The sequence below is a fragment of the Hemiscyllium ocellatum genome, chromosome 33 (genome assembly GCF_020745735.1).
Source record: "Hemiscyllium ocellatum isolate sHemOce1 chromosome 33, sHemOce1.pat.X.cur, whole genome shotgun sequence".
Classification (NCBI taxonomy): domain Eukaryota; kingdom Metazoa; phylum Chordata; class Chondrichthyes; order Orectolobiformes; family Hemiscylliidae; genus Hemiscyllium; species Hemiscyllium ocellatum.
In genome coordinates this window covers 7075161-7100274 of record NC_083433.1, presented here as the reverse complement: position 1 = coordinate 7100274, position 25114 = coordinate 7075161, and the positions used below count along the sequence as shown (strand labels likewise).

Below are 25114 nucleotides of genomic sequence, written 5' to 3'. Positions count from 1 at the left end.
GGAAGAGGATACAGATCAGATTTTTGCCTCCCAGATAATAATCCTTTTTCTTCCCTCTTGTGCAGCTTCAACAATCTGTCTGACAAAAGTGGCATCAGTCTTGGTAATTGGCTTCAATGCCAGGCATGTGTCTATGGCAAGCTGTGCCCTGGATTTCTCCCTGATTTCTTGATGCTGAGGTTCTTTTTAACAGCACACTGCATGGTTGAGGAGACATAAAAGAGGGTTAACTTTCTGACACCTGTAAACCAGCCATATCTCTCAGGTGTGGAGGTGATGGGATGTTTGGTCTTTGCAAATTGCTCCAAATACATCGCATTCTCACTCTGAGGAGTCTCGAGAACAGAAATGCCTCATTCGTTATTGGGAGATGAACGGTTGTCAAACTGAGTGAAGCTCCGGTACCTGAAGATGTAGCAGGCAAAATAGCCCATTCAGCCCATCTCTGCTCTGCTGTTCAATTAGATGATGGCTGATCTGACAATTTTCAACTCCCTTTCCTGTCTTTTCCCCATATCCCTCAATTCCCTTCCTGATTAAAAATCTGTCAGTCTCCGCCTTAAGTATACTTAATGACTCAGCATCGACAGACCTCTGTAGTAAAGAATTCCACAGTTTGACTTCTCTCAGAGTTGAAAATCCTCCTCAACTCTGTCTTAAAAGTGCAGTAGACAGTGGTGTGGTGGCAATACTGTTGGGCTAATAATTCAGAGACTCAGGCTGAAGGTCTGGGGGCAAGGGTTCAATTCCAACCCTAGCAGCTGGTAAAATTTAAACTTGATTAATTGAAAGCAAGTCTCTGTAATAGTGCCTATAAAATTATCGTAGGAATCAATCCAATTTGGGGGAATATGGTAATGTTACTGGACCAGACATGCTCAAGCAAATGCTGTGGAGTCAGAGGTAAAATCCTACCTTGGCAGATTGCAGAGTTTGAATAGATAAATAAGTCTGGAATAAAGCTATTTTTTTGTAATAATCACCATGACAGTTATTGTTGTAAAAACCTATCTGGTTCACCAAGGCCCTTTATGGAAGGAAACCTATCATTCTAGCCTGCTGTGTGTTTCCAGACCCACAGCAATGGGATTGACTTTAACTACCTTCTGAAATAGTTGGTCGAGACACTGGTTAGGGGCAGCTGCTGCTGTTACCAATGTGTGGTGCATCTTTTGACCCCCAGACCTCAGGAGAAGATGCTACCTCAGGGGACAGAGAGTGAAGTTTCGATGATTCTCAAGGGAGAAGTTGAGCAATGGGCTGAAGTAGCTGAAGGCACCTCCATCAGTAATGGAGCAGTAAAGCTCCCAATCCACAGAAATGGTGGAGGAGAGAGAGAGAGAGAGAGAGAGAGAGAGATCTCTGAGAGTGGTGAGGCTGGAGAAGGTTACAGAGACAAGGCTGGGTTACACCACAGAGGGTCCTGAACACAAAAACACAAATTTTAGAAATGAAGGCCTAGCTTGACCAGGGGTCAGTGTGAGATTAGGGGTGAGAGGAAATGGGATGAGGTGTGTATTTGAATGCAACCATCAGAATTTCAAATGAGTTTAACTGGCCGTTTATCTGTATATGGGATCTTGCTGTGTATAAACTAGATGTCATGTTTAGTAAATGCCCATCCGTGACTGCACTTCAAAAAAATTTGGGAAAGCTGTGATCTAAATGCTTGCTTTCTTCAAACTGGAAAAGGTGTTGTGTGGTCATTGGATGTTAACAGCTCCCATTGTAGACCAGCTCCTTTTCAATACATCTCAAGGACAATTTTAATTAAAAACCTGAGCTAGTTAGTTTAATCCAGTATTTTGTATCGGAGCTCCTTTACTCTGGAGAGGTGTCTTTTTATTGGTGGAATTTAGGTTTTGGAGTTTCAGCTGAGCAGAAACAAAAGGCTGCCTTGCCTGAGTGTTCTGGCCGTCAAACTTGTCATTTTGTAAATAATATCATGTACAAGTGAGAGGGAGAAGGAGGCTTTTTTCAAAAGAGCAGAATCAAACTACCTTGCACCATCATTGACGTTAATGCTGTGCACCTTGGGTAAAGTACAATAATTGGCACTTTCTACAATGCACCTGTTGTTAAACAGGTATGCTGTAGTCATAAAGTTAGAGCACTGAAGGAGGTCATTTGAACCCCGTGTCTGTGGTTCTCTCCAAGCTATTCAAATTGTTCCTTTCCCTATATCCTGCAAATGTTTTTCTTCTAATACCCTTTTATAGAGTCGTAGAGATGTACAGCATGAAAACAGACCCTTCGGTCCAACTCGTCCATACTGACCAGATATCACAGCCTAATCTAGTCCCACTTGCCATCACTTGGCCCATATCCCTCCAAACCCTTCCTATTCATATACCCATCCAGGTGTCTTTTAAATGGTGTCATTGTACCAGCCTCCACCACTTCCTCTGGCAGCTCATTCCATACACGCACCACCCTCTGAATCAAAAGTTGCCTCTTTTATACCTAAATCTATGCCCTCTAATTCTGGACTTCCCCACCCCAGGGAAAAAAATTTTGTCTGTTTATCCATGCCCTTCATGATTTTATAAAGGTCACCCCTCAGCCTCCAACGTTCCAGGCAAAGTAGCCCCAGTGTTTTCAACCTCTCCCTATAGTTCAAATCCCGCAACTCTGGCAACATCCTTGTAAATCTTTTCTGAATCTTTTTTAAGTTTCACAACATCCTTCCGATAGGAAGACCAGAATTGCACGCAATATTCCAAAAGTGGCCTAACTGATATTTTGTACAGCTGCAACATGACCTCCCAACTCCTCTATTCAGTGTTCTGACCAATAAAGGAGAGTATGCCAAATGCTGCCTTCATTATCCTATCTACCTGCGACTCCACTTTCAAGGAGCTAAGACCATCTCTTTCTCCTCTTTCCTCTTCTTTGCTCTTCTCCCTCTGTTCTGTCTCTTTTTTTCTCTCTTTCACACTATCTCTCACACACTGTTCATTCACAGTCTCTCTCTTACACCCATTTTTTTTTAATAGCCTCTCTCTCTCTCTCTCTCTCTCTCTCTCTCTCCCTTTCACAGTCTGTCTCACTCTAACTCGCCTTCACTCTGCCCCACCCTTGGGCAAATCTGATTGTATCTACCTGCTGCATTTAAAAACAAATGTTGTTCCTTGTTTTGCTGTCAGTTCCTTTGCCAGCCATCTGAAATCAGAATTCTCTGGTTCTCAAATCACATGGCAACGGGCACAGTTTCTTCTTTGAGAGTCTCTCTGGACTCCTCACGATTTGAAACACTCCCATTAAATCACCTCTCACCTTTGTGAGGTGAATAGCTTACCCAATATGTCCACAAACCTGAAGAGCCTTAGACCGTGAGCCCTTCTCCCCAATCTTTTCTGTTCCTTCTTCAACGAGTTTAAATTCACTTTACAAATTTAAAAACTTTAATTTAATGTGCAGTGCCAGGAATTTGAGACACAGTATTGCAGTTGAGATTGAACAGATTCATCTTGGTTTTTGAACACTTTCATGAACTTCCAAGCCTTTATAAATTTTTTTAAGCTACTTCACCAAATATCCCAGCCACCCCTCAACGATTTACAGATTCCCAACATATAACTCCTGGTCTGTTTTTACTGCATCCTTTTTAGTATTGTTGCTCCTCATTCTTCAAACCAAAATGTGCCATCTTGACTCTGTTCATCTGCCATGTGTCCATCTATCCCATGATCTGCTTCCATCCTCATGAAGTTGGGCACAGTCCTTTTCTGCAATGGGCTGAAGGGCCTGATCCTGTGCTGTACGTCCATATCATTTGTCATCTGCACGTCCATATCAATTGTCATTTGTCAGTTGTGCCCTGTAAGCTCAGGTCTAAGTCATTAATACAAATCAGGAAAAGCAGTGTTCCTAGTACTGATCTCTGGGGAGCTACAGTGTACCTTGGCCTTCACTCCAAAAATAATCACTCGCCACTCCTTTCTGATCCCTGTCAGTCTGCCAGCTTTTATCCATGCTGCCTCATGTTGGGAATAAAATTGCGTAATAGTAAACAGAAAAATGTTTAATCCAATTCCAAAGGATCATTTTTAACTGAAATTCCAATATCGTTAATAGTAAATCAGCTATAGTGCCATAGAATCATACAGTACAGAAGAGACCCTTCAGCCCATTGAATCTGTATATCACCATGTGGGCGGCACGGTGGCACAGTGGTTAGCACTGCTGCCTCACAGCGCCAGAGATCCGGGTTCAATTCCCAGATTCCCGCCTCAGGCGACCTGACTCTGTGAAGTTTGCATGTTCTCCCCATGTCTGTGTGGGTTTCCTCCGGGTGCTCCGGTTTCCTCCCACAGTCCAAAGATGTGCGGGTCAGGTGAATTGGCCATGCTAAATTGCCCGTAGTGTTAGGTAAGGGGTAAATGTAGGGGTATGGGTGGGTTGCGCTTCGGCGGGTCGGTGTGGACTTGTTGGGCTGAAGGGCCTGTTTCCACACTGTAAGTAATCTAATCTAATCAAAGCTACAGTAGGCCCACTTTCCAGCACATGACTGATTGATTTAACTTTGAATGTTATTTTTGTAAAAAGTGAAAATGATTTTCCTCATGTACCCTCTGGTACTTTTACCAGTCATCTTAAATCTGAGGTGTTTTAGGTTTTTGTTTTAAACCTGTACTTGTTCTAATGGGGGAAAGAATATGAAGGATCTTTTTTACTCCACCTGCTCCGTCTGTCTACAGAATTTGTTTTAGCCTGAGCTCTGGGGTGAGAAGTTCAATTAAGGTCCTATCTGTCTTCTCATGTGCACAAAAGATCCTGTGACTCTGTTTCAAAGAGCAAGGGAATTCCACCCCCTCGATGTCTAGCTCAACTTCTAACCTTTTAACAAACATCGCAAAACTAAATTATGTAGTTTTTTTTTCATTGTGTTTGTGAGATCCTACTGTACACATATTGGTCTTCTGTTATGACAGTTATTATACTTCCAACTAAAACTAGGCTTCAGAATGTCCCAAGATAGTGGAAGGTGCTAGCTAAATGCATGTCTGTTTTTTTTTCTTTTCTTGCCTGAAGGGTTAATATGTTTTCCACCTCTTGTGTTTGCTGTCGCAGTCACATGAATATTATCAATGTTTTGCAACACTCAGCCATTTATCCAATTAAAAGCACACTGAGCTTTGCAATACTGTCCGTCAGATTTAATGTTTAATTCCTGGAATTGTCTTTGCATTGGCCAGTGTTCAGAGAAGCAATACACCAATGGTCTTTTTGGAGATGGGGGTTTGGACACAGTCTAACTGTAATCTCATAGCTGATGAATGGTAGATTGGAATGACTTGCTTCAACTTGCATCCACCCACCTTCCTAACGTTTAACGACAGCTTTGGAATCATTCCACCAACTCTCTGTAATCGCAACTGACTCATCATCGAGGAACGAACCAGCTCCCACATCCTGAAATTGCTGAATATTTCAGATATGGTTGGTAGTCGGGCATCCGGACATGAGGTTACCAGGCACCCTGGATTTCTCTGTGTTGAGCAGCATGATGCTCATCAACCACCTTCAAGACAGATAATAGTTACCAATTTGACAAATATTTAAAGTGCGTTTTATTTTGATTCATTCATGGAATCGGTATGTAGCTGGCTAGGCCAGTATTTATTGCCCATCCTTAATTGCCCAGAAGCAGTTAAGAGTCAAACACATTGCTGTGGGGTCTGGAGTCACACGTAGCCCAGACAAGGGCAAGGACTGCAGATTTCCTTCTCTAAAAGAGCATACATAAACTGGTTTATCCTGACAATCAAGAGTTGCTGTAAGGACATCTCTTTATTCCAGACACACTCTCTTTTTAAAAAAAGAATTGAGTTTAAAATGACACTATCTGCTACGGTAGGATTCAAACCCACGTCCTCCCAACATTCGCCCTTGGATTACTAACTTAGTGACATCATCAATATGCCACCACCTACCTCCCCAACTGATCGAGTTGCCATCATTCTGCATTTAATATGCATAGCTATGGTACCAACCACAGTGGCGCCACGATAACTGCTTGGTGTGGTATTAAGTTAGAATTTGAATACCAGATTTCTAATGGCCCCTCAGTGCTGAGTGTCGTCATGTTGCGCTGAGACAGCATTTGTAGGCAAAACAATTGATGATATCGCTCCCAAGCTAAGCAGGGGAGGAAATGAACCAGATCTCCTCCTGTCTGGATGAATGCAGAAGGCGGGTAGGGATGGTCAGGGTGGTGTGTGAAGCCTTCCCATGTGGAACAGTACTGCCACTTCATTGAAATCCCATCTGTGAAGAATGGCCTGTGCCTGTATGGAATTGTTTTGACCCTGGCACCGGTTGCCACCCAGCGAGTGGTAGAGAGGGTGTGTTGCTGCAGATTCAGTTGACAGATTGCCACCCAGCCTGGGAGCTCTGATTATAGCAACAGCTCAGAGTGGCTTAATCTGCCCACGCAACAATGTTGTTGGCTCTGAATGAATATATCCTGATGGCAAGATGAAATTCTGGAATGCTCATGGCAATTCTGTGCAGTGGGCCATGCCCGGGACTTGCTTCCCTCGCACATGGAGGGCATTGTCAGCGAAATCTCATCCGATTACAGATACAAGGGATCGGTCCTGTTGTCAGAAAGGAGGAAGGTAGTGCTGCAGTGGGTAGGGGATGTCAATTTACATCCAGAAACGACAGCAAAATCCAATCAGCCATGGTCAGATATTCGGCGGTCTGTTGGTACCGTCTGCCCCTTTAGTGGAAGTGAAAGGTCCCAGGGTCATAACTTTGGGAAAAAAAATTAAGGGTGGTCCCCATCCTGGGTGTTCTGCCCAATATTTATCCCTCAACCAACATGGGTGAAAATGCAGATGCTCTGGCCCTTTTCTTTCTTTAAAAAAAGTGGGATCTTCCTGTGCACAATTTGGCTGGCTCATTTTCCATGCTACAAGGATGACTCCGTTTCACAGCATCTCATTTGGCTGTATGGGGCTTTGGGAGTTCCGAAATTCATGAAAGGTACCACATACATGCCGGTTTTATCCCCTTTGGGCACAATCGGGCTATGCTGTCTCCTGGGAGTCGGTGATGGTAAATTTTGGTGGAAGTCTGTGTTGCCATTGTTCTGCAGCGACTGGAGTTATTTCCCATTTGAAAGTAGCTGGGTCAGCCAACAGACAGAAGCCCATCAATGAAATCCCAAATACAATGCTGTCATGGTTCAGGGAATCGAGCTGCCTGCTCGGGGTTGGCAGAGAAAAGTTTGATATGGATTGTAACAAAGAAGGAGACTAGAAGCAAGCTCAAACTCAACAGGCAGTTTATATGTTTAGAAAACATTCTGGGGCCCTTGACAAGGTGTGGAGGGAATTTACGAGATTGATTCCAGAGAAATTTAGTGTTGAGGTTAGGTTGGAGAGTTTGGGGTTGTTTTACTTGGAGCTCAGGAGATTGAGAGGAGTTTGTAGTAAAAGAAGAAATGGATAAGTTACGGAAATAAATGATATTATTTGGATATCAGAAGAACGGTGGGAGCAACATGTTTGAGACTCAGCACAGGAGCACTATAGCAGAGGGCTGTATTCAGTTTAGTTTATATTGTGGTTAGAGTTATGGAGTCATAGAGCATGGAAACAGGCCCTTCAGCCAACTCATCCATGCTGACCAGGTTTTCTAAACGGAACTAGTCCCATTTGCCTGTGTTTGGCCTGTTCCCCTCCATAGTTCTTAAACAGTGCTAAAATGGGGACAAGAAACCAGTTTTTCTTGTCTGGATGATTGCAAGACAAAAAGCCTTGACTTCTTGTCACCTCTGTGTTGTTTTTAAGTTCTGTGCTGCCAAGCAATTACACATGTTGGTAAAAACAATGACTGCAGATGCTGGAAACCAGATTCTGGATTAGTGGTGCTGGAAGAGCACAGCAGTTCAGGCAGCATCCGAGGAGCAGTAAAATCGACGTTTCGGGCAAAAGCCCTTCATCAGGAATACAGGCAGAGAGCCTGAAGTGTGGAGAGATAAGCGAGAGGAGGGTGGGGGTGAGGAGAAAGTAGCATAGAGTACAATAGGTGAGTGGGGGAAGGGGTGAAGGTGATAGGTCGGGGGGGGGAGGGTGGAGTGGATAGGTGGAAAAGAAAATAGGCAGGTAGGACAAGTCATGGGGGCGATGCTGAGCTGAAAGTTGGGAGCTGCGGTGAGGTGGGGGAAGGAGAAATGAGGAAACTGTTGAAGTCCACATTGCTGCCCTGGGGTTGAAGTGTTCCGAGGCGGAAGATGAGGCGTTTTTCCTCCAGGCGTTTGGTGGTGAAGGAGGCCCAGGACCTCCATGTCCTCGGCAGAGTGGGAGGGGTGTGGTTGATTGGCGCGGGTGTCCCGGAGATGTTCCCTAAAGCGCTCTGCTACGAGGCGCCCAGTCTCCCCAATGTAGAGGAGACCGCATCGGGAGCAACGGATACAATAAATGAAATTGGTGGATGTGCAGGTAAAACTTTGGATGTGGAAAGCATCTTTAGGGCCTTGGATGGAGGTGTGGGCGCAGGTTTTGCAATTCCTGCGGTGGCAGGGGAAGGTGCCAGGATGGGAGGGTGGGTTGTAGGGGGGCATGGACCTGTCCAGGTAGTCCCAGAGGGAACGGTCTTTGCGGAAGGCGGAAAGGGGTGGGGAGGGAAATATATCCCTGGTGGTGGGGTCTGTTTGGAGGTGGCGGAAATGTCAGCGGATGATTTGGTTTATGCAAAGGTTGGTAGGATGGAAGGTGAGCACCAGGAGCGTTCTGTCCTTGTTACGGTTGGAGGGGTGGGGTCTGAGGGCGGAGGTGCGGGATGTGGACGAGATGCGTTGGAGGGCTTCTTTAACCATGTGTCAAGGGAAATTGCGGTCTCTAAAGAAGGAGGCCATCTGGTGTGTTCTGTGGTGGAACTTGTCCTCCTGGGAGCAGATATGGCGGAGGAATTGGGAATACGGGATGGCATTTTTGCAGGAGGTGGGGTGGGAAGAGGTCTAATCCAGGTAGCTGTGGGAGTCGGTGGGTTTGTGAAAAATGTCAGTATCAAGTCGGTCGTCATTAATGGTGATGGAGAGGTCTAGGAAGGGGAGGGAGGTGTCAGAGATGATCCAGGTAAATTTAAGGCCAGGGTGGAATGTGTTGGTGAAGTTGATGAATTGCTCAACCTCCTTGCGAGAGCACAAGGTGGCGCCAATGCAGTCATCAATGTAGCGGAGGAAGAGGTGGGGAGTGGTGCCGGTGTAATTACGGAAGATCGCCTGTATTCCTGATGAAGGGCTTTTGCTCGAAATGTCAATTACACATGTTGCAGAGTTTACAAGAGTCATAGACAGTGAGGGGTAAGGACAGGCTGGAGATGCAAGTGTCTCTGAAAGGTAGTGTTCTCACAAGACAGCACAGCCTCAGTGCAGGGCAAAAGTGGTGAGAAGCCAGAATTTGTGATGGGGCAATTGTACAGATCAGAGTCTCCGAAAAGCATAGTCCACTGATGCTGCAGTTAACCAAGAATTGGCCACCTTAAGATGTAGGAAGAAGAGTAGGCCATTTAGCCCATCAAGTCTGCTCTGCTATTGGGTGAGATCACAGGTGATCTCATAATATGCAGCTCCTCTTTCCTGTTTTTACTCCATAGCCCTCGATTCCCTTGCTGATTAAAAATCTGTCGATCTCAAGCTTGAATATACTTAACAATCCAGCCTTGACGCTAAAGAATTCCATAGTATCACCACTTGAGAGGGGAAAAAAAAACTCCTCCGCTGTCTTAATGGGCAGCCCTTTATTTTGAGATCATACCCTTTGGTCTTAGAATCTCCCACAAGGGGGAAGCAGCCTTTTTACTTCCACCCTGTCAAGTTCCCCAAAAATCTTTCAATGAAACAAAGAACTGCAGATACTAGAGATCTGAAACAAAAACAGACAATGCTGGAAAAACTCTGAAAAATCACTGGATTTGAAATGTTAATTCTGCTTTCTTCCCACAGATGCTGCTGAAGTTTGCCAGCAATTTTTGTTTTTGACCCAAAGAATCACATTTCTTTCAATAAAGTCGCCTCTCATTCTTCTAAATTTCAATGAGTACAGACCCAACTTACTTAACCTCTCCTCAAAAGACAGTTTCTCTATACTCAGAATCAGCCTAGTCTACCTCATCTGGGCTGCCTCCAATGCCAGGATGTCTCCCCTTAAATAAGGAGACCAAAACTGTTCTTTATTCACTCGGTGTTGGTGGCTGGTCAGCATTTATTGCCTGCCCCTAGTTACCCTTGGGGAAAATGGTGAGCTGCCTTCTTGACCCACTGCAATCCATATGCTGTAGGTACGGGAGGGATTTCCAGGATTTTGACCCAACGATACTGAAGGTATGGTTGATATATTTCCAAGTCAGGATGGTGAGTGGTTTGGAAGGGAACATGTAGGTGTTCCCATGTATCTGTTGCCCTTGTCCTTCTAGATGGAAGTGGACATTGGTTTGGAATGTGCTGTCTAAGGATCTTTAGTGAATTCTGTAGGTGCATCTTGTAAATGGTACACTCTACTGCTATTGTGCGATAGTGGAGCCATTCAAGCTTTGTCCTGGATGATGTCAAGGCTCTTGAGTGTTGTTTAGAGCTGCATCTATTCATGCAGGTAAGGACTATTCCATCACACTCCTGACTTATACCTTGTAAATGCTGGGCAGGGTTTGGGGAGTCGGTAGGTAAGTCACTTGCTGCATTATTCCTAGCCTCTGATCTGCCTTGGTAGCAACTGTTTTTAGATGTGGTGAGTCCAGTTGGGTTTTTGGGCAGTGGTAATTCCCAGGTTGTTAATTGTGGGAGATTCACTCATGGGATTTATGACGTTTGTGTGGCATGATTGCTACTTGCCACTTTTCATATTGTGCAGATCTTATTGCTATTGAGCATGGACTGTGTCAATATCTGAGGAGTAGTGAATGTTGCTGAACATTGTGCAGTCATCAGTGAACATCCCCACTTCTGACCTTTATGGAGGGAAGCTCATTGATAAAGCAGCTGAAGATGGTTGGGCCTAGGACAGCACCTTGAGGAGCTCCTGCAGAGATGTCCTGGAGCTGAGATCACTCACCTCCAAAAACCACAACTATATTCCATTATGCCAGGTAAGGCTCTATTCCAGTGGAGATTTGCTACCGATACCCATTGATTCCAGTTTTGTTCGGGCTCTTTGATGCCACACTTGGTTGAATGCACCTTTGATGCCAAGAGCTGTCACTCTCCCCTAACCTGTGGAATTCAGTTCCTTTTGTTTATATTTGAACCAAGGCTGTAATGAGGTCAGGAGCTGAGTGGCTCTGCTGGAACCCAAATTGGGCATCATTGAACAGGTTATTGCTGAGCAGAGCTGCTTGGTACTTTCCATCACAACTGATGGTTGAGAGTAGACAATGGAGCAGTAATTGGCTGGGTTGGATTTGTCTTGCTTTTCACTTGGGTAAATTTCCATATTGTCAGGTTGATGCTAGTGATGTAACTGTACTGGAAAAGTTTAGTTAGGTACGAGGGTAGTTCGGGAGCACAAGTCTTCCGTACTATTGTTGGAATGTTGTGACGGCCCATAGCCTTTGTAGTACCCAGTGACTCCAACAGTTTCTTGATATCGCATGGAGTGAATTGAATTGGCTGTGATGCTGGGGACCACTGGGGGCGGGAGGCCAAGATGGATCATCCACTCAGCACTTCCGGCTGAAGATTGCTGCAAATGCTTCAGCCTTGTCTTTAGCACTGTTTTGATGGGCTCTTCCGTTATTGAGGATAGGGATATTTGTGGAGTCACCTCCTTCAGTGAGTTGTTTAATTGTCCTCCTCCACTCGTGATGTGACAGGACTGCAAACCTTAGATCTGATCTATTGGTTATGAGATCGCCTAGGTCTGTCTGTAACTTGCTGTTTGCCATGCATGTTGTCTTGTTTGGTAGCTTCACCAGGTTGACACTTCATTTTTAGATATCTCTGGTGCTGGTGCTGGTGCTGAACCTGGCATGTGTTCTGCACTTTCCATTGAACCAGGATTGTTCCCCTGGGGCATGATGGTAATGGTTGAGTGTGGCATATGAAGGGCAATGAGGTGGCAGATTGTGCTCCAGTACTATTCTGTTTAGGGTGTAGGTTTGCTATTCTGTTGCTGTTGATGGCACCCAGTGCCTCATGGACGCCCAGTCTTGAGTTGCCAAATCTGTTTGTAGTCTGTCTCATTTAGCATGGTGGTAGTGCCACATAACATGATGGAAGGTATTCTCAATGTGAAGATGGGACTTTGTCTCCACAAGGACTGTGCGGTGGTCACTCTTACTGATACTGTCATGGACAGATGCGTCTGCAGCTGATACTTTGGTAAAGATGAGATCAGGTATGTTTTACCGTCTTGGTTCCTGCAGACCCAATCCAGCAACTATGTCCTTTAGAATCTGACTAGCTCAATTGGAAATGCTGTTGCTGAGCCACTCTTGGTGATGAACATCAAAATCCCCCACTCTTGCACCATTTCCACTGTCAGTGCTCCCTCCAAACGTTACTCAACATGGAGGAGCACTGATTCATCAGCTGAGGGAAGATGGTTTGTGGTAATCAACAGGAGGCTTTGTTGCTCATGTTTCACCGAAAACCATGAGATTTCATGGAGTCTGGAGTCAATGTTGAGGACTCCCAGGGCAACTCTCCCCAATTGTATACCACTGTGCTGCCACCTCGCAATCTGTCCTGCTGCTGGGACAGAAAATATCCAGGGATGGTGATGCTAATCTGGAACATTATCTATAAGGTACGATTCTGAGTATGATCATGTCGAACTTTTGCTTGACTAGCTGTGAGACAGCTCTCCCAATTTTGACATTAGTCTCCAGCTATTAGGAGGACTTTGCACAGTTGGGCTGTTTCTGCCATTTTCTCCTAGTGTCTAGGATAAAGTTGAGTGGTTCATCTGGTTTCATTCCTTTAGTTGAGACGTCGTAGCGATTGATACAACTGAGTGGTTTGTTAGACCATTTCAACTATGTTGCTGTGGCTCTGAAGTCATCTGTAAAGTGGGGACAGCAGATTTCCTTCCCTGAAGGATGTTAGTGAACCAGATTTATTTTTTTTTGACAACTGACAATGGTCACAATCTGAATTCCAGATTAAAAAACAGAATTCATATTCCACCGTCTGCCATGGCGGGGACTCGAACCCTGCTCCCCAGAGCAATAGCTGAGTTCCTGGATTGAGTTCTGAGTTTCTAGTGATAATATCACTCGGCTAGCATTCTGCTTGTGGTATAATTGGTATCTTCTATAGTTCCAGTAAGACCTTCTGATTTCAAACAGAATGGAGTTTTAAAATAAAGGTCAACATTCCATTTACTTTTCCTATTATCTACTGAACCTGGATGCTATCCTTTTCTAAATTATGCATCAGGAACCTCGAATCATTCTGTGCTGCGCCCTTCTGTTGTCTTTTTCTCATTTCAAAATATTCAGCTCCTGTATTCTTCTCCCAAAGTGCAGGAACTCTCATGGTCCCCCATTCTATTCCATCTGTCAAACTTTTGTCCATCACTTAATCTGCCTATATCCCTCGATAGTCTCTTGCTGTCATCCTCAACACTTTCCTTCCCACCTATTTTTGTGTTAATTGTAAATTTGGCAATAGTATATTCACTTCCTTAGCCAAATTATTCGTACATATTGTAAGTAATTGTGGCCCCATCATTGACCCTGGTGGCACTCCGCTAGTTACACACAGCCTGCCTGAAAGTGTCCCCTTTATCCCAATATCTTCTATTAGTTAGGCAGTCATCCATTCATGCTAACATAATGTATTCATTACCATGGACTCTTGTCTTATGAACTAGCCTTGTGTGCAGTTCTTTATGAAATGTCTTTTGAAAACCAAATATATTATTCCATTGGTTCCCCTTCACAATACCATAAGACACAGGAGCAGAAATTAGGCCATTCAGCCCATTGAGTCTGCTCTGCCTTTCAAACATGGCAGATAAGTTTCTCAACCCCATTCTCCCACTCTCTCCCCATAACCCTTGATCCCCTTGATATTCAAGAACCTATCTATCTCTGTGTTAAATATACTCAATGACCTGGCCTCCACAGCCTTCTGCGGCAATGAATTCTAAAGATTCCCCACTCTCTGGCTGAAGAAGTTTCTCCTTATCTCTGTTCTAAAAAGTCTTCCCTTTACTGCAAAGCTATGCCCTCAGGTCCTAGTCTCTCCTACCAATGGAAACATCTTCCCAACATCAACTCTGTCCAGGCCATTCAGTATTCTGTATGTTTCAATGAGATTCCCCCTCATCCTTCAAAACTCCATTGAGTATAAATCCAGCATCCTCAAACGTTTCTGATATATTAAGCTTTTAATTCCTCGGACCATTCTCGTGATCCTCCTCTGAACACTCTCCAGGGCCAGTACGTCCCTCCTGAGGTATGAGGCCCAAAACTGCGCACAATACTCCAAATGTGGCCTGACCAGAAACTTGCGAAGCCTCAGAAGTACATCCCTGTTTTTATATTCAAGTTCTTTCAAAATAAATGCCAGTATTGCATTTGCCTTCCTAACTGCTGACTCCACCTGTAAATCTACCTTGAGAGAATCCTGGACGAGAACTCCAAAGTCTCTCTGCACTTCAGACTTCTGAATTTTCTCCCCATTTAGAAAACAATCCATGCCTCTATCCTTCCCACCAAAGTGCATGTCCTGTCACTTTCCCACATTGTGCTCCACCTGCCAGTTCTTTGCCCACTCTCCTAACCTGCCCGAATCCTTTTGCAGCCTCCCCACCTCCTCAATGTTACCTGTCCCTTGACCTATCTTTGTATCATCTGCAAACTTAGCCAGAATGCCTTCAGTTCCTTGATCAAGATCGTTAATGTATAAAGTGGGAAATTGTGATCCCAACACTGAGCCTTGTGAAAAGCCTCTTGTCACCAACTGCCATCCTGAGAAGGACTCTTTTATCATCTACATTGCTTTTTACTTCCTTGAAGAACTTAAATAAACTTCAGGTATGGGGATTTCCCCTTCATGAAGCCATGATGTCTTTACTTTGTCATGTTATGTATTTCTAAATGCTCTGCTATTACACCTATATAATAGAATCTACTAGTTTCTCAAAGGCTGATGGTAAGCTAACTGGCGGATAGTTACCTCTTCTATGTCTGTCTCCCTTTTTACACAAAAGTGTTACATTGGCAGCTTTCCTCTAGGACTTGCCAGAATCTGAGGGTTCCTGGATGGTTACTACCAGTGCATGGGTTATCTTTGTAGTTACTTCCTTTAATATCTTAGGATGCATCTCATGAGGTTCAGGGTGCAAGTTGGTCTTTAGTCCCATTAGTTTCCAGTGTACCTTTTTCTAACCACATTTTGTTCCTTAATTATTTAGTACTTTTGGAATGCTATTAATGTCATAGAGTCATACAGCGTGGAAACAGACCCTTCAGTCCAACTAATCCATGTCAACCATGTTCCCAAACTAAACTACTCCCATGTGTTTGCATAGGGCCCAAATCCCTGCAAATCTTTTCCTATTCGTGTATTTAACCAAATGTCTTTCAAGTGTTGTAACAGTACCTGCATCCACCACTTCTTCTATGGGTATGAGCCACTCTCATGTTTAAAAAAAAGTCACCCCTGATGTCCTTTATAAAATTTTCTCTTTTCACCTTAAAAATATGCCCCCTAGTTTTGAACTCCCTCACTCTAGAGAAATTCTTACTGTAAAGACAAATGCAAAATTCTTCTGCTGTTTCCTGGCTCCCCATTTGTTATTTCCCCAGCTTTGTTCTCCTGGGGGCTTATGTTCACTGTGACCGCTCTCCATTTTTTTCATATATTTAATAATGAAGCTCTTGTTGTCCATTTTATGTTACTTACTAGCTTGTTCTTAGTTTATTGGTTTATGTATTGCAGTTGAAAACTTACCAAATTCCCTGATTCACTACTAACCTTTGCCACACTATATGTATTTTCTCTTTCAATTTGATACTGCCCTCAATTTCAGGCCAGTTTATCCCCTTCCCAGAATCCTACTTCCTCACGTGGATATACCTCTGTTGTGAGCCATGAACATTTTTAAACTCCTACCATTGTTTAGCGATCCTTTCCCAATCCACTTGTTAACTATTCCCTCAGTGCCGTGTAATTGCATTTAAGTTTAGCAGAGTTGTTTCCGACCCAAGTTTCTCACACTCCAACTGAATGTCAAATTCTACTTCAATAACATCATTGTCTCCTAGGGGATCATTTATTCTGAAATGTTTTATGCCCACGATATACAATACCAGATCTAAAATTGCCTGATCCCTGGTTAGGTTCACAAAAATTATTCCAGTGCATTTCATAAATTCTTCCTTGTGGCTACCACTGCTGATTTATTTTTCCCAATCTAAATGAAGACTAAAGTCACCCATGATTAATGTACTGCCTTTTTTAGTATGCCCTCATTAGCTCCTGATTTATTCTGTTCTGCAGAACAGTTACTGTCAGGGGCCATGTAGACTACTTCATCAATGTCAGCTTCCATTTGTTTTTTTTGCTTGCATCTAAAAATATTCTACACTTTCTGATCCAAGATCATCGCTTGTTTTCATTTATTCCATCTTTTACGAACAAAGCCACCCCACCACCCCTCCCCTTTTTTGAAAGGTCACACACTTCTCAATATTTGATTCCCAATTTCGGTCTCCTTCCAACCTTGTCTTTGTAATGGCTATAAGATCATACTCATTAATGTGTATTTGTGATGTAATTCATTAACTCAAAGCAGTCAAAGATTATGACAGATTTGGGCAAATGTAATTTGGTCAGGTGGACTTTGCAAGGGCAGAGGTAATTTTGCTTTGAATTCTCACCCAGAGGATAGTATCTCTGACAATAGAGTGCTCACCTGGTCTTGGCAAGTGCAGTGGGGTCTGGACCTATCCCAGAAAACTTGTATTTGCATATGACTTGGTGCCGGTAGGGAGTATGGCCTAGGAAACTAGGGGATGGGTGGGAATGGAAGTGAACAGACTTGCTGACCTTTTTTATGGTCAAATTAATTATTAAATTTTCTAATTAAACAATTAAAATTTCATATTTTTGTTTGCATTAACATTTATGATGAGTGGAAAAATCACATGCTAGACTGTTTTCTCTGCATGTGTCTCTGTCTCTTCTGTGTTCTGCAAAATTATGGAATTTCACCCTTATTGGAGATGCTTTTTAGTGCACCTCCTCTTTCTGTCTGTCTTCTGTTCAGTCACAAACATAAAGAAATCAAGTGGGACTTCTGTGTAGGAGCTAGACTGTGATGTTGCTGCAGCTTCCCTGTCAGTTGAGAGGCCTCCATTTGGGGAAATTCTTTCTCAGGTTTGGAAACATGGGAACCGAATCAGTCTAAACTGAACAACTTACGCTGAACAAACAAGCTGAGCAGAACCAGGGAAATCCTGTGAGGCTTGAGGATGTACATTGGACAGGGGTCGCTTTTGGGGCCAGTTGAGTGACGCATTGTGTTGTGAGTGCAGTCAGAGAGTGTTAAATCCCCACTTGATTCCAGAAAGCAGTCGCCCCCCCACCTTCCTAGCAGGGAGTTGCGGGCAGAGCTGTGGCACGGTCTTTTAGAGCAGATTGCCTTTCGATACTAGCAGCTGTGCAGTTCTTTACATTCCCCATGAATGATGGTAATGTCCTCGAATCCTGCAGGAAGAAGAGAGGGTGGATCCTGTCATCTGGTTCCCTGAGTCATTTGGCAGAATACCTCATCACCAGAACTTTCCAACAGGCACCAAGACATCACATGATTGGTGGTGAGAAGGGCATTGCTCGCCACATCCTTCCTGCGTGCCCGGTTTCTGTGTGTCATTACATGCTGCACTTGAAGTGATTATGTTAGCGAAGAAACTGTCATGCATCTCCTTCTGGAATGTGTCTTTGCAAAGATGGTCTGGTGGGAGATACAGCAGTTTTTAGTCAAGGTTCCTCTTGAGTGGTTCTGTGACTCGGGACTCTCTGCTCTATAGGCTGTTCCCTGGGACGCACACCAGGACAAGCATTGACTGCACCTGATGGACTATCATCTCTGAAAGATGCTCTTTGGTCTGCCTGAAACGTGTTAGTCTTCCAGTGTAGAGAGTTGATCTTGATTGAGTGTTTCAGACTGTCCCATTCCAAAATCCAGGATGACCTGCTGAGGGACACATTAAAGCCTAGGGCAACTGCTGTCAAGATGCAATGGGGAAAGACCACCATCTAAGGTCTTTCTGTAGAAGTTTAACAAGAGTCTGTTCAGTTATCAGATCCTCTTGGTGCCTCTATGTATATAAGTAGTGTTCTGCATGAGTAAGAAATGCCTTTGGTTTTGCAACTGCAGGGAATGTCAAATTCCAATGTGTTTTTTTTGCTATGCAAAGACTGTACAGAGCTGCTTCAGTACATGTGTATGCAGATAATGTGGTTTTTTTAATGAGTAAAAGGTTTTTTTTTCAATTAAAGAAAATGATTGAAGCACTTGGAAGAGGCCATTCAGCCTCTTGAGAGTACCATGGTATGTTTCAGCTCACTCAGAATTTGGGTTTCTCTGGCTATATCTACTTTTACCTGCGTGTTGTAGTCTGGAGCAGTAGATAGCAATTGTGGAAGCTCCAGAGTTTTTGTTCAGAAATCCATGGTCCAGGCTGACCAGAAATCCCTCCCATTCTTACCACCTGCCATTGGCATGGGTCAGGAAAGATTTTGAGGTTGATCCTTGACCTGTTTGACCACATAACCATGCACTGACCTTGGACATCAAGTCCAAGAGTGGGACATGAACCCAGAGGTTCTGGATTCAAGGCTGGGACACAATCCACTGTGTCACCTGACCTCCCTCCTTGAGCCTTGCCTTACCATTGGCTTTGAACATGGCTGACCTTTGAGCCATTGTGCTGTATTAGTTCTCTCTCCCTTGCTTAACAAAGAGTTTATCAAACTCTGTGTTGAAGTCTGCACCCTTCAATAACTATGGGGGTGACTGTTGTCGATTTCCACTACCCTTTAGACAATAGACAATAGGTACAGGAGTAGGCCATTCAGCCCTTCGAGCCTGCACCGCCATTCAATGTGATCATGGCTGATCATTCCTAATCAGTATCCGCTTCCTGCCTTATCTCCATAACCTTTGATTCCACTATCTTTCAGAGCTCTATCCAACTCTTTCTTAAAGAATCCAGAGACTGGGCCTCCACTGCCCTCTGGGGCAGAGCATTCCACACAGCCACCACTCTCTGGGTGAAGAAGTTTCTCCTCATCTCTGTCCTAAATGGTCTACCCCGTATTTTTAAGCTGTGTCCTCTGGTTCGGCACTCACCCATCAGCGGAAACATATTTCCTACTGCCAGAGTGTCCAATCCTTTCATAATCTTATATGTCTCAATCATATCCCCTCTCAGTCTTCTAAACTCAAGGGTATACAAGCCCAGTCGCTTCAGTCTTTCTGTGACAAAGTGCCTCCCAATGTCTCTCCTGAATGGCTTAGTTTTAATTTTAACATTTACTATACTTAATAACAAAATTAAGAGGTTCACACAGTGTATCATTCACCCTGTGACTGACCCTGGAAGCTGTCAGTGAATTGAAATCTGGACAGTATTGGGTGGGATTTTAAAACAAACATCCCCCTGAAGTTATCAGTGAGTGGGCTGTCGGAGGCCTCACTTGAAGAGAACTTCATCTCATCATATGAGCAGATGAGACCGATTCCTTACTTTCTTTTCACAGGAGAAACCCTGGCGTTTAAAGTGTCAATCCCAGTAGCAGCAATGAGGTGAATGTTTTAATTCAGTGCAGTCGTCTCATTGCTATGGAAACCTTTTTTTATTTTCACTGGTATTCCAGAGCGTGAATGATTATAACTCATGAATAATACATAACTGCTGGGTGATTTTCACTGCAAAGGATGGTGGGGGGAGATGCTGAGAAGCTGCTCCGGTGGTTAGGTTAGCAATAATCTGCATTTATATAACCTCATGTAACTAAGGAAATCAGCTCTGAAGTGTTTCCTAAGAACATTGTCAAATGACAGAGCAAACAGGACACTGGACCATAGCCTTGCTTAATGGGATCAGCTTTCAGATGTAAGCAGTTGCAGTTGGACAGGTTTAAGGATGGGTCCCCAGAATTGGGGAGCTTAGACAACTGAAGACACCGTTTCCAATGGTGGGAGGGATGGGACTGGTGCCAAAACTGAGAAATGCGGAGATCGCTAAGGAGTGAAGTGGAGTGGAATCCAATTTCAGCTTAAATGAGGGTGGCTAACCCTCCATGACTGGCCAGGCATTGAAGATTTATCTCCAGAACACTGCTATGGCCCCCTGGAGAGAAGAATTCATGGGGCCGTTTCTTAAAAAGACTTTTTTGTCATTTTTTTTAAACATTTCTCTTGCCTTAACATAAAAATATTGAAGGAAGTAGACTTGGATGTTCATCTGACAAACACTGGCTTAAGAATCGTTTTGCTTTCCAATTGGTGCCAAAGTCAGGGCTTCACAAGGATGGATGTGTTGGCCAACAAATGACTAGAGCAGGGAGCCCAGAATCTCCCAGGGTATCTTTAATTTCAAATAAAAGCAGAAAGTGCTGGACAAACTCAACAGGTCTAGGCAGCATCTTCAGTGGATCGAACAGAGTTGTTAACGTTTGAGTCAAGTATGACTTTTCATTTTTAATCACAGTTGGAAATACATCATGTTCTATCTGTGTTGTTGGGATGTTACTGCCATGTGGACTGCAGCATTTTCAAGAAGGCAGCTCACCACCACTTTTTGAGGGCAAACAACGATGGGTAATAAATGCTGGCCCAACCAGAGACATCCACATTCCTTGACTGAAATTAAAAATCTCTAGCTCAACTCTTTGAAAGTTGTTACAAACGATGCAATTTGCTGAGAGCCCAGTGTTTATAAGGAATGAAGTTGGTTTATGATCTACACGTTCAGGATCCTGGTGCTCTGGGAATTTCAGACTCTGTTGATCTCCTGACTGGTCCAGGAAGTGGCCCCCTTGTAGCTCAAATATCTCCAGGTGAACAAGCCTTTGAGATGTCTTTGGCAGCTTGATGTCCCTCTTTGCCTTTTTCAGGAAATTTTACCTCATGTGACCAAGTTTACCAAAACATCGATTTTCCTGCTCCTCGGATGCTGCCTGACCTGCTGTGCTTTTCCGGCGCCACTCTGATCTAAACCCTGACCAGGTTTATAGCCTACCTTTGTCCGTTATTGCAGCTAAGTAGATTTCTAAACAGTCAACAAGCAAATGGACCTAGGGGCACATGTAGGGATGACTAGTTTTAGGCAATATGACATTGGGCTGAATAGCCTAATTTCTGCTCCATCGAGTCAGCTCTGTCATTCAATCATGGCTGATAAATTTTTCAAGCCTATTTTACTTCTTTCTCCTCATTGCAACAAGAACTTATCTCTCTCAGTTTTAAAATATACTCAATGACTGGTCTCTGAGGCCTTCTGTAGCAATGAATTCCATAGATTCATCACTCCCTGGCTGAAGAAGTTTCTCCTTATCTCCATTCTAAAGGGTCTTCCCTTTGCTCTAAGTCCTCGTCTCTCCTGCCAATGGAAACATCTTCCCAAACATCATCCACTCTATCCAGTATTCTGAAAGTTTCAATCAGATTACATCCCCCTCATCCTTCGAAATTCCATCGAGTATAGTCCCAGAGTCCTCAAACATTTTGTTTATCAAAGGGCTTGAGTGAAGTGGTCAGTTTTTATGAAAGTGGGCAGTTTTCACAGGTGAGTTCTTTGTCTCTCTGTTAGCCAACTTACACAGTTCCAGACCCACTGGACTCTATTATCATACTCTTGCTAGGGGTGGGATTTGAACCTACAACCTTTTGGTTTCTACTCTGGAATGGTAACAGTTGTACTTGCTGATTTCAACACCCTTGCTCTAATGCAGATGTAAAGTGGGAGAGTGGCCAAAAGAGCTTTGGAAAGCAAATCTAAACTTGTGTCATGACAGAGCGCTGGAGCATCATGAGAATTATTTGCGGAATGTCATGTGGTTCAGTCTGCACCAAACCCTTCAATATTGTGACATTTGTCCCTTCTTCCGTCACATTCCTGGCAGCGAGCCTGCCGTGACTGATTACCCCCTCCCACTGCTAAATCTGGTGCTGGCCTAGCGAACAAACCCAGTATGGCTTTCATTGTGCAGGTAGCTGGGGAGTGTGACAAGGCTTCCTGCCCAACCTTGAAACCTCATTTGAGAAGGAGTCTGTACAGACAGGGATAAACACACTTAAAGAAAACTTCTGAGACCTCCGCCACGTCAAGAAGCAAAGTTAATCCCTCGTCTTAGTTTAAATGTTTATCTTTATTTTGTGGGCAGACTCATTGCCTATTGTTCTGAATATACAGCTTCAACAGCAGATAATAGGCAATGTATGTACAATTAGAAATGCACAGCAAGACATTGATCAGAGCATGCAGGGAATCTGTTCCAGCGGCCTGTTTGGAGGTATGTGTTTCTGTGGAGGCTTTCTCTTGAAAGTCTTGCAGTCCTGTGTGTGTGTTTTGTTGTTTGCGTCTTTGAGAATGCGAGGACAGTTCCAGCGTTGGCAGCGTGGAGCGAGCAGTGACGTTGGTAACAGATTGTGCCAATTTTTGATGGTGATTTGAGCTGTCATTTGCTGAACTTTATGAAAAGAGCAAAAGGGCCACCTGCAGTTCTCTCCAGCTGGCTGCATCATGTCAGAAATGAAAGACACTGGGTTCTGAGAGGACACTTGTGTGACATAGAGGAGGTCAGCTCACGGCAAGTCAGGCCCAAAACCTCATGAGGCTGGATGCAGCCCAGCACAACTCAAACTGGACTCTAGTCCAGGGTGTCGTTCAGAGAAGTCAGCTGCATTCATGTAGCACCCATCCAAGTACTTTTCAGCCAATGCAGCACTTGCTTGTTTTGAAATCTAGTCATGTGTGAGGCAGGAAACATAGCAACCTATATGCGTAAATCAAGCTCCCACAAGCTATAACGAGAGAATCACTGGAATACATCCTTTTTGTGCTGACACAGAATTGTTATGGTGCCAAAGGAGGCCATTCAGCCTATTATTAGTGCACTGGCCATTTAATACTGTTTCCTGTATACTGTTTTCATTTAACTACCCCCAGTGCTCCTTTTGAATGTATCAAACAAGTTTTCTTCCATCAGTGCATTCCAGACCCTAATTATGTGCAGAGAAATTAAGTTTATTTTCACATTTCTCTTTTTTTTGCCAAACTTTTTAAAATTGTGCTCTCTACTTCTTGATCCATTTACGAGTGAGAACAGTTTCTGACCTGCTCGATCCAGGACCCTCCTGATTTTGAAATCAGGATTTTTTATCAAATTTTGATTTCTATCACATTTCCTCTACAACTTTTAAGAATAAATTGGCCAGGTGATTCGGGATGTCATCCTTGAACTATCGGAATGCTGTGTTTTCCTGTTTCTCCGGAAGGGCAGATGGAAACTCAATTACTCACTCTCCTCATCTGAAAGTTGGCACTACTGATGGTGGAGAAAGTGAGGTCTGCAGATGCTGGAGATCAGAGTTGAAAATGTGTTGCTGGAAAAGCACAGCAGGTCAGGCAGCATCCAAGGAGCAGGAGATTCGACGTTTCGGGCATAAGCCCTTCATCCTGATGAAGGGCTTATGCCCGAAACATCGAATCTCCTGCTCCTTGGATACTGCCTGACCTGCTGCGCTTTTCCAGCAACACATTTTCAGCTCACTACTGATGGTGTCCCATTCCCTCAGAGCCACACTGGGATTGTCAGCCAAAACTTTGTGCCCCTGGCTCTACAGGGGTCTTGAGCCCTCAGCTATTGGGCGTAGAGTCAAGACTGCTATCTATTTCATAGGTGCTGACACTTGTAGACATCTTTTTGTCATCTGCTGATTTACAACAGAAGCACAGAAAATAGACAAAAGCAGTGGACCATTCAGCCCTTTTGAACCTGTTCCACCATTCATTATATTATGACTGAGGTTGCAAGTCAATTCCCCGTTCCCATTTTGTCCCCAAACCCTTTGATTCCTCTAAACCCTAAGAACCAGATCCAGCTCTTTCTTGAAAACATTCAATGTTTTAGCCTCAATCTGTGGCAGAGAATTCCACAGGTTCCCCACTGTCTGGGTGAAGACATATCTCCTCATCTCAGTCTATAATCACTGATTTGATACAGTACAGCAGGAGGCTATTAGGCCCATTATGCCTGCATCAGCTCCATTATATATTCCAGTTCTATCCCCTACTACCAATTTCTTGAGTTTTCCCCACATCCCTGTAAATCATTTCGATCCAAAAAAACCATCCAATGCCTCCTTGAATGCCTCAATCGAACCTGCCTCCACTGTATTTCCAGGCAGCATATTCCATACCCCAACTATTTGCTGAAAGTCATGGCATTATAGAGATGTACAGTGTGGAAATAGACCCTTTGGTCTAATTCGTCCATACATTTAGCTCATATCCCTCTAAACTCTTCCTATTTGTATACCCAACCCAGATGTCTTTTAAAGGTTAAAATTGTACCAGCCTCCTCCACTTCCTCTGGCAGCTCATTCTCTGTGTGAAAATGTTGCCCCTAAGGTCCCTTTTATATCTTTCCCCTCTCACCCTAAACTTATGCCCTATAGTTCTGGACTTCCCCACCCATGGGAAAAGACCTTGTCTATTTACCCTATCTATGCCCCTCACGGTTTTATAAACCTCTATAAGGTCACCCCTCAGTCTTCAAAACGCCAGGTAAAATAGCCCCAGCCTATTCAGCCTCTCCCTATCGCTCAAATGCTCCAACTCTGGCAACTGTGAACATTTTTTTCTCTCATTCCAATTGGCTACCCTGTATCCTTGTCAAGACCCAGGGGTTACAGTCCTTTCCTGGTCATTGGGAATGCCCTTCCTTCATCTATCTTGTCTATTCCTGTTAGAGTTTTATAGCTTTATATGAGATGTCCCCCCCAATGTTCATTCTTCTAAACTCAAGTGAACATAATCTTAATTGATCCAGGCTCTCCATATGTCAGTCCTGCCTTCCCAGGAATCAGTCAGGTAAACCTTTGTTGGACTTGCTCCATAGTTAGAACATCCTTCCTCTGAT

The 25114-nt window shown here is 43.9% G+C and overlaps 1 protein-coding gene across 5 annotated transcripts in view; it reads left to right on the top strand.

Annotated features, from left to right (window-relative positions):
• ppfia3 (PTPRF interacting protein alpha 3) overlaps positions 1–25114 on the top strand; it is a 136117-nt gene that overhangs the window by 15549 nt on the left and 95454 nt on the right. The window contains exon 1 of one of the 5 annotated variants that reach the window (XM_060849618.1): positions 22326–22483. The exons of the other annotated variants lie outside the window; for them this stretch is intronic. Within the exon in view, the coding sequence (XP_060705601.1) occupies positions 22406–22483 (78 nt within the window). The 5' untranslated portion in view covers positions 22326–22405. Of the gene's footprint in view, positions 1–22325; positions 22484–25114 lie in introns of those variants that run through there. 5 annotated transcript variants of the gene reach the window in all.